Consider the following 10,178-nt stretch of genomic DNA (forward strand, 5'->3'; position numbering starts at 1 on the left):
CTCAGCCTGCTTTCTTATAGAACCCAAGACTACCAGTCCAGGGATGGCACCACCCACAATAGGCCCTCCCCGAGTAACCACTAACTGAGAAAATGCCCCACAGCTGGATATCATGGAGGCATTTCCTCAAGGGAGATTCCTTTTTCTGTGATAACTCCAGCTTGTGTCAAGTTGACACACAAAACCAGCCAGTACAACAGACTAATGTTTAAAATGCATTTTAGCCAGCATACCTGTTGTAAGGTGTTGTGCGTAGGGGATACCTGCAGAGCCATGGAAGAATGGGCTTCAGAGTCAGACTCAGCACTCATCTCTGGGAAGTCGTTTTAATGCCCGACTGCTCTGTGAGCTTGCTAACCCTGTTTTGTTTGATCTGTAAACTGGAGAATTCAGTGCTTACTTCATAGAGTCGTAAGCAGCACTGACAACAGAAACAGTCTCACAGGGCTTGGAATATGGTTCAGTTAAGAACTGCTTCTGTCTTGCAGAAGACCTCATTTTGACTCGCAGCACCCACACCAGAGTTCACAGCTGCCTGTAACTCCAGCTCTAGGGGATGCATTGCAAGCATCAGCACGCATGTGTACAGACCCACACGTGAGGACACAACTGAAAATAAACACCAAAACAAAAAAAGAATTTCACAGGGCAGCAAGGGGAAAACGCTAGTTCCACATCACTTTCTACTGATAATGTAGCCTTTTAAAGAAGTAAAAAGATATTCGTCTAGAGTAGTTTATTTCTTGTTTCTGTTTTAATGCTGTACTCTCAAGGGAGCACTGGATGCCCCTTGTCACCATCCACAGCAAAGAAAAGAGCAGGGTGAGCAGTGCCTCATATGCTTGTGGTTCCCTGCCTGTTCCCCCGTTAGACCAGCACAAGTGCACTGGGGCTTGGGCCAGACCAGTTGTCCTGAGGTGGGCTTAGCCGCTGGAGTGGGTGGAGATAGGATACAGATGCTGTGGTCATTCTGAATGAGGTCTGTGGAGGTATCATAATTCCACCATGGGGTACACGAGGCTGGTTCTAACAGTGTTTTCTCCTAATTATTGCTTCTGTTTTTGTTTGAATCCAGAAAGTCCTTTGCTGTTTCCTTATTACCCTCGAAAATCATTGCATTTTGTGAAAAGGCGGATGGAGAACATTATTGATCAGTGTTTGCAAAAGCCAGCAGTAAGTCTGAAATGTGGGAGTGAGAAAAACTGCCGTGTCTGGCCCACTTACATAAGTGACCATAGTATATAACTGTTTTTCATTATTAAAATGGGTAGTTTCTTTTTTTTCTTTTAATTATTTTTTTAGATATTTTCTTCATTTACATTTCAAATGCTATCCCTAATGTCCCCTCCACCCTCCCTCCACCCTGCGCCCCTACCCACCCACTCCCACTTCTTGGCCCTGGTGTTCCCCTCTATGGGGCATATAAAGTTTGTAAGACCAAGGGGCCTCTCTTCCCAATGATGGCCGACTAGGCCATCTTCTGCTACATATGCAGCTAGAGACATGAGCTCGGGGGTTACTGGTTAGTTCATATTGTTGTTCCACCTATAGGGTTGCAGCCCCCTTCAGCTCCTTGGGTACTTTCTCTAGCTCCTCCATTGGGGGCCCTGTGTTCCATCCAATAGCTGACTGTGTGCATCCACTTCTGTGTTTGTCAGGCACTGGCATAGCCTCACAAGAGGCCGCTATATCAGGGTCCCTTCAGCAGAATCTTTCTGGCATGTGCAATAGTGTCTGGGTTTGGTGGCTGATGATGGGATGGATCCCCGGGTGGGGTAGTCTCTGGATAGTCCATCCTTTCGTCTTAGCTCCAAACTTTGTCTCTGTAACTCCTTTTATGGGTATTTTGTTCCCTATTCTAAGGAGGAATGAAGTATCCACCCGTTGGTCTTCCTTCTTTTTGTTTTTCTTGTGTTTTGCAAATTGTATCTTGGGTATTCTAAGTTTCTGGGCTAATATCCACTTATCAGTGAGTGCATATCTAGTGACTTCTTTTGGGTTACCTCACTAAGGATGATATCCTCCAGATCCATCCATTTGCCCAAGAATTTCATAAATTCATTGTTTTTAATAGAAAATGGGTAGTTTCTTATGGTTCATTTTGTTAATTCCTTACACAGATTTTAAAAGTGGGCTAGTGAAAGTGTGGGCATCTTTAGGAATTTGTTCCAAGAACACTTAGTTTTTTGAAGTTTTAGTTCCAGAGGTGTTGTCTTGTTTTCACTTGACTGGAGGTGTGGAGCCGCTAACGAGAGGTGTGTGCCCTCCTGTGCCCCACTGCCAGCTTCTTTAAAACTCAGAATTCTCTCTCTCGCTTCCTTCCCATTCTGTCACTAAGGATTCTTACAAAGTTTGATGAGAGGGATGTTTTTTTGGTTTTTTTATTATTATTATTATTATTTTCTTTATTTACATTTCAAATGCTATCCCGAAAGTTCCCTTTCCCCCCATCCCCCGCCCCTGCTCCCCTACCCACCCACTCCCACTACTTGGCCCAGGCCTTCCCTTGTGCTGGGTCATATAAAGTTTGCAAGACCAAGGGGCCTCTCTTCCCAGTGATGGCCGATTAGGCCATCTTCTGCTACATATGCAGCTAGAGACACAAGCTCAGGGGGTACTGGTTAGTTCATATTGTTGTCGAGAGAGATGTTTTTAAAACCAGACTTTAATAGTGGCACACAGATTTTTCTGTATTTTTATGTAAGTGTACTAATTATGTCTTTTTCTTTTTCTCTTTTTTGTTTCATGTTGGGGGTGGGGTATGATCAGGGTCAAACCCAGCATTTTGCACTTATTGCTAGACATTTCTTACCATGAACTGTATCCCACCCCTAATAATTTGTCTTAAATCTTACCTTATATAGGATGTAATTGGAAGATCGATGAATCAAGCAATTTGCATTCCATTATATAAAGATGCTAGGAGGTAATTCTCTTTACCCATTCTGAGCTATAAGTTTAACAATGATTATAAATTTTTCTCATTTTGTTTTCTTGTTATTTTAGTATGGACTGTGCACGAAGATTGTTAAAATTCCCATTTCTGTAAGTATTCTTCCCCATCCTTTATGAATAATACAACTGTGTTTTAACCCTAGGCAGCTTCATACCAGATCTTACATTAAATTCTGTTCCTTAGGTGGAATAATAAAACTTCGAATCTTCATTATCTTCTTTTTACTATTTTAGAAGATTCAGTTTATAAAATGTGCATCTTAAGGAGACATACTGATATTTCCCAGTAAGTATTGCTCTGAAGTTTGAATTGCAGAGATAAGATTTTACTATTACAACTTTTCTTTCATTGTTTTTTATTCTAAAGGATTTGTTACCTCCCACCCCAACCCACGTACGTGTGTGTGTGTGTGTGTGTGTGTGTGTGTGTGTGTGTGTGTGTGTTTATGTCCGTATGTTTGCAGAGACTAGAAGAGGGATACGGTGAAGCAAGAGTTGCAGGCAGTTAAAAACTGCCCTGTGTGCATGTTAGGAGCTGATTAAAATGATGTATAGATACTGTATGTTGACTTTTTTTAGGGTCAGAAAAAAAGTCTGACAACTGAATCAAGATTCTGTCTGAAGAACTCATTCAATACTGTGTTCTGGGTCCATTTTGGAAAGGCTTTCGTCTTAGGCTAGTATGTTTTTCAGTAAAGGGGAGGCTCTGTCCACAAAAACTTACTTTGAAATTTTAAAGAAAAATTAAGTAAACAGATCCATTAGCAACTTTGTTGTTGTTGTTGTTGTTTTGTTTTTCAAGACAGGGTTTCTCTGTGTAGAACTCTGTTTGTAGAGAACTGTGCTTCTGTCTCCTCAGTGCTGGGATTAGAGGTGTGTGCCGCCACCACAGGCTCGCTCCATCACCATCTTAGATCTCACTTTAAAGACAGCTTGGCCTCTCCCATATCCTTCTTTAAGTAACTACTTCATTCTCTGTTGTTATTATTTGTTTGTTTGTTAGTTTGCCTTGAGACAGAATTTACTATGTAGCTCTGGCTGTCCTAGAACCTACTATGTAGACTGGGCTGGCCTGGGAATCCCAGAGATCCACCTGCCTCTGCCTTTTCAGTGCTGTGATTAAAGGCATGTGCCACCTTGCCTGGCAAGTATCTAACTACTTTGATAACTATGAGATTTTAAACTAACGTGATTTATCCTGGGATGCTTAGCCTAAATCCCAGCATTCTATAGCAAGAGTGTAATGTTTTCTAGCTGCCAAGTGCATTGTTTCAACTATACAGTTTGTTTCATAAAGACTTCTTTATTCCCTTTTTTCTTCAAGATCTGTAAGTAATGGACTAATAGGTATTAAATTTGGGAGCTTCACATATGCCACAACTGACAAAGTCAGAAGAAGGTAAGTCTTGAGCCTGGATTACATGACAGCACAGGTCCTGGGTGGCAGTGTCTGTGTACCCTAGCTATTGGGTAGCAGAGTGTCAGGCTCAGAAATGGTAAGGGCACTTGAGATGAGTGGGGCTCTTCACATTTTGCCATAAAGGCTGTTTTCCTTAGAACTGGTGAAACCTTACCATCCACAGGAATGTGTGTGTTTTACATACTGTACTTTCCTGTAATTCTCTTAAGCCAAGGAAGTGATGTGGCTCAGGAAACAGATGTCCTGTGCTACCAAAGTCTTTGTTCCTGCCTGTTGCTCTGTTACAGCAGCAGAGTGAAGTGGTGGTCAGCTCTCGGTTTTCTTAGGGGTACAGAGGGGCACTGGTAACTAAGCCAGCCAAAGAGCCAGCACTGAGCATTGGCTGGTCCCTTCTCACTGTTCCCTCACACAGTGGTTTTAGTGATGCTTTGGGGATAGGTCTGTTTTTCACATGTGAAATCTTATTTTCACCTTCAGAATATAACATGAGGTGTCACTCATGAGATACTAGTAGACATAGGCTAGCCATTGATGTCAGGCTTTTTAGAGCTGTGAATGAACTTCACAGTTTTTTTTTTCCTCATGATTGCCTGTTTTTAAGATTTAGTTATATTGGGAAAAGTTAGTACAGAAGGTAATCTAGTGATCTTTTTAATAGAAATGAATGAGATAATTTGCCTTGCAGATAATGTCAATGTCTTAAATTATTTTTGTGGCCTTGTGCCAGCATTAAGTGATCTGTGCAGTGTTTTCTTAGTGGTCGTGATCATTTTGATTTCATGGAACATCTCGATTCTAGCTCTTACAGTTGTCTAGATGCCCAGTTCTATGATGATGAGACTGTCACGGTCATCCTTAAGGACTCCATGGGACGTGAAGGGAGAGACAGGATTTTGGTTCAGTTGTCACTGTCCTCGGTGTATAACAGTGAAGATTCTGACGAGTATGAGTTCACTGGGACTTACTCGACAAGGTATGTGTCTCCTTAGGAGATTGGCGGCCTCGATGAGCAAGAGGCTTTCCTGTTATCCTGCCCCGCCCCTCTCTCTGACAGCCTTGCCTGAGCTGGCCTTGGCCTCACTATTGCTAGAACTACCGGTGAGAGTCACCATGCTAGCTAACAGTTGACTGTTTTTGTGTGTTTTATTTATTTCATTGCGTTTTTGTTTTGTTTTGAGACACAGTCTTGCTGTGTAGACCAGGCTGATTTTGAACATAAGAAGACACATCCCCTCTGGGGATTAGAAGTGCACTACCATGTTTAAAAACTATTTTAATATGACACAGAGATTCTTACTGTTTTAGGCATGCTATATAATAGATTTTTTTTTTCAGTTTTAATAGGGATAACTATTGAGAGGCAGCTGAATGAAAATATCCCTACTTTGTATTTTTTTTGTTTTTTATTTCTATATTGTTGATATACTAGAAATTGAACCCTAGATTTCTCACATGCTAAGAAGGTACTCTACCATGGTGCTATATTCCAGTGTTTTTTCTTTTTTTTTTTTTCTTTTTGTTGAGACAGGATCTCACTGTGTACCTTTGGCTAGCCTGGAACTCCCGAGGTAGACTAGGCTGGCCTTGAATTCATAGGACTCTGCCTGCCTCTGCCTCCTGAGTGCTGTCTTTAAAGGCCTGTGCCACCAGACACAGCCCTCCAGCCCTCTTTTTATTTAAGACAGTCTTACCAGGTTGCACAGGCTGGTCTTGAACTCATTCTGTAGGCAGTAACTTGGGATCCTCTGACCTCACAGGTTTCCAGATGGCTGGAATTATTGGCCTATGTGCTAGGGTCAGCTTAGACTTGACTTTGTTACTTTGGTTTAACAAAGAAAAAGAATTCCCAACAATGGGGTGGCTTTGTTCCATTTTCAGATGCATCGTTAGCTTTAGTTAGTGGTGGAATTCAGTTTAGATCTGTATTTAGTGTTCTTCAGATTTAGGCTCTGTTGTTCATTTTGAGAGTATATGTCTGTTCTAAGAGGTGACTTCAGTTGACTCTGACTTTTAGGTAATTTTAAAAAGCATTTTCTTGAAAAGGAAGTCAAACCTTAACGAGTGTGACATTCTATGTGTTTGGCATCAGTGTTTTGCAGACTGTCTTATCACAGCTGTTCTGTGGTGGCTGCTAGGATTCTATTGAGAATGAGTGTGGGTAGAAGAGCCTCGCTGTCACTGCAGGCAGGAGAGATCTTCTGACTGCTGGTTGTTGTCCGTAGGCTTGATGAGCAGAGCAGCATTATCCCCACACGCACCATGCACTTTGAGAAGCACTGGCGGCTGCTGGAAAGCATGAGAGCGCAGTATGTTGCTGGGAATGGCCTTCGGAAAGTGTCCTGTGTGGTGAGTACCTTGATCCCTGGCAGGCAGCCAAGGCCCTTTCTTTGTGTCATTCTATGAGTCATAGTTTCTGTTAATTATAAGCATGGAGTAGCCTCAACTGTATTAGTTTCTTATTCTGACAAAGCTTACTAAATAGGTAAAAATAACTCTGGATTTTGCTAATCTTATAAATTGTTTTACTTAGAGGTCATTTTACATAAAGTGAAAGCTGAGTTGAGTGGCTTTGTGATAAATGATTAGGAATATAGCTCCTGTAAAGCCATCCTTTAATTTAAGCTTTTGATTTTAATTCCTTAATACATGATGCATTTGTTAAGCCGTGCATTTAAACATTGTTTATCTGTCCTTGCTTTCGTTAGTTAAGTTCAAACCTCCGGCATGTGAGGGTGTTTGAGATGGACATCGATGACGAATGGGAGCTGGACGAGTCTTCAGACGACGAGGAGGAGGCTGGCGGGAAGCCTGTGAAGGTCAAGGAAGAAGTGTTGTCAGAGTCAGAGACCGAGGCTCACCCAGACGCTGCTGCCCTAGACCCGGACGTCGTCATCAAAGTGGAGGAGCTTGACCCTGAGTTGGACTCATGACCCAGTTTGACAGCATTGCTAGTTAATGTGGCAGAAGGCATGGTGGGTGCACTGAGAATGTATCGGTCACACTGAGTTGTCTGTGTATCAAAGAAATAAATGGTAAATTTTATTTTTTCATACTCTGTTCCATCCTTGTGGAGGAGTGTCACTGTGACAGACCCTTTCTTGCTGGGCTGTCTTTCTCATACTATGCAGAGCCAGTGTTTAAAGAAAACAAACACAGCTTTGATCTGAAGAACCAGGCAAGTCATTCCTGTCAAAGGGCTTCTGTGTGTGTGTGTGTGTGTGTGTGTGTGTGTGTGTGTCCTCAGAGGCCAGAGGTGTCAGATCCCCTGGAGCTGGAGTTCTAGGCAGTTGTGACCATAGGTGCTGAGAATTGACCCCAGGTCCTCCTTGAAGGGCAGAGAACAGTTCTGACCTCTGAGCCATCTCTGTAGTTCCTTTAAAACTCCTTGTAGGTTTGTTAAGCATTTTAGAGTGAATGCATTGTATAACATTTACCTAACTTGGAAGGTTTAAGAGGGCAAATAATCAGATTATTTTTATTTATTTATTATTTTATTTATTTATTTATTTATTTTGGTGTGTGTCTTTTTCGAGACAGGGTTTCTCTGTGTAGCCCTGGCTGTCATGAAACTCACTCCATAGACCAGGCTGGCCTCGAACTCAGAAATCCGCCTGCCTCTGCCTCCCGAGTGCTGGGATTAAAAGTGTGCGCCACCACTGCCCGGCCAGATTATTTTTAGAACAAATTGTTCTTTCATAAAAGCAGCTGTCTCTCTATTAGCCGGGAATCTACCCTCATGACTTCAGTGTTAGGTTTGTAAAGGCTCGTGCACAGTGACTTCCTGTGGTTCTAGCAGAGGCGTAAGATGGAGCTGAAATTCCCAGACTTTCCTAGAGCCAGGGTCTATGAAGCTGATTTAAATTTCAGTCATTCCTAGTTATGGGAAAGTAGGCTGTGGTTAGTGCTTCCCCTATGTATAAATATGAACTGGGTTCCCATTGTATTCAAATGAAAAACATTTAAACTGATAATCAAAATCGTAGAGTACCATTTATTACTATGCATATTTTTTAGATGTATTTATTTATTATATGTAAGTATACTGTAGCTATCTTCAGGTATACAAGAAGAGGGCACCCGATCTCATTACAGATGGTTGTGAGCCATCGTGTGGTTGCAGAGATTTGAACTCGGGACCTGTGGAAGAGTAATCAGTGCTCTTAACCACTGAGCCATCTCTCCAGCCCCGGTAAATCCTTAATTCTCTGGCTTTGTAGTTTTATTTCCTTCCCATCGTAGTCTTGAAAATTTTATACTCATCACATGCTAAAATATTCCATCTTTTAAAAATCAGACTAGTTGAGTCTAAATCCAAAGGGATACCATGAAGTATTTACCTTGGGTCTATGGTTATATATAAAAAACAGAGTTTATATATGTGAGCTAATCTAGTAGTTTTGCACTCTGGGGGATGTCCAGTTGGCCAACATGCTAAGTACTTACTGTTAAAAGATAACTGTAGCTAGACTTGGATTTCGTGAGTTCACTAGGAGATAGTTTCAGTGGCACATTTTGAAGTTGTGACAATCATCTATAGCCTTGCCATCAACCAGCCTCTTGTTCTGATTGTCTGCCATGTCAGGTTTTTTGTTTTTGTTTTTGGAGGGGGTTGGGGTTGGTTCTTGTAGAGCACCAGAAACTAGTGCGCAGGATTATACTTCTGGGGTCATAAAATCTTACAGTGTGGTAGCAAAGAAGATATAAAATCAGAAATGACCTCACAAGGAGTATGTAGTCTAGGAACATTGGTTGGTTGTTGGGTTTGATTTGGCTTTTTAAATTTTGTTTTGTTTTTCCAGACAGGGTTTCTCTGTGTAGCCTTGGATGTCCTGGGACTAACTCTGTAGTTCAGACTGGCTTCAGACTCACAGAGATCCATCTGCCTCTGTCTCCTGAGTGCTGGGATTAAAGGTGTGAGCCACTATCACCTAGCGTGTTTTTGTTTTTGAGATAAGGTCTTACTGTGTAGCCAGTCAGACCTTAAAATTCACTGTGGTCTAGCTTTAGCTTCCCCAGTGTAAAGAGTACAACCTAGGGGCTGGAAAGGTAGCTCAGCAGTTGAGATCACTGGCTGTCATGAGATCTAGAGTGACATGCTCACCATAAACTAGCCGCAGCTTGCCTGCCGCTCGAGACTAGGTTCAAAGTGACTGGATTTCAGCCCTTGTGGTTTCTGGACTATGGACTGCATTTGCTCAGTCTGCCTCCTGGAAGGCCATCGGAGACATTGCCAGGGTTCCACTGGTGTTAGACACGGCAGTTTTTATTAGGGGTTCAGCATCCCGGGCTGTACTGTAGTGGTTTTCAGACAGCCTGGGGGGAAGCACATACTAGCACAGAAAAGAAGGAATATTTATTGATCAACAGTAGTTGTCTTTTTAAAAGTTTTTATTTTGGCAATAAAGAGCACAACATAATAATAAAAAAAAAGATCACTGACTGTTTTTGCTGAGGATCTAGCTTCAGTTCCCAGCACCCATACTGGGGCTCATGACTCTAATCCAGTTCCAGGAGATCTGATGCCCTCTTGTGGCCTCTCCAGGCACTAGGCACATACATGGTACACATAAATACATAGACTTCAAATTCTCATACACATGAAATATCTTTCTAAAAAACATTACGACATGTTCCACTATAGCCAGTATTTGTTGCTTCCTCACTGCTGTGACAACATACCCAGAAGAAACAACTGACTAGAGATCAGGTTTGTGTTGGCTCACAATTCCTCACATCATGAACAATCACGTCATGAACAGGAAGGCAAGGCAATAGACCCACTCTGTCATGCCCATGATGGTGG

The 10,178-nt window shown here is 42.1% G+C and overlaps 1 protein-coding gene across 1 annotated transcript in view; it reads left to right on the forward strand.

Annotated features, from left to right (window-relative positions):
- Nucleotides 1–7,425, forward strand: part of Anapc4 (anaphase promoting complex subunit 4) — a 33,551-nt gene extending 26,126 nt beyond the window's left edge. Inside the window, exons 21-28 of the mRNA XM_021211370.1 lie at nt 1,076–1,173; nt 2,865–2,926; nt 3,007–3,045; nt 3,140–3,241; nt 4,280–4,354; nt 5,175–5,348; nt 6,598–6,721; nt 7,081–7,425. Coding sequence (XP_021067029.1) covers nt 1,076–1,173; nt 2,865–2,926; nt 3,007–3,045; nt 3,140–3,241; nt 4,280–4,354; nt 5,175–5,348; nt 6,598–6,721; nt 7,081–7,305 — 899 coding nt within the window. The 3' untranslated portion in view covers nt 7,306–7,425. The remainder of the gene's footprint in view (nt 1–1,075; nt 1,174–2,864; nt 2,927–3,006; nt 3,046–3,139; nt 3,242–4,279; nt 4,355–5,174; nt 5,349–6,597; nt 6,722–7,080) is intronic.
- The last annotated feature ends 2,753 nt before the right edge of the window (nt 7,426–10,178 follow it).

The sequence above is a fragment of the Mus pahari genome, chromosome 13, assembly GCF_900095145.1.
Source record: "Mus pahari chromosome 13, PAHARI_EIJ_v1.1, whole genome shotgun sequence".
Classification (NCBI taxonomy): domain Eukaryota; kingdom Metazoa; phylum Chordata; class Mammalia; order Rodentia; family Muridae; genus Mus; species Mus pahari.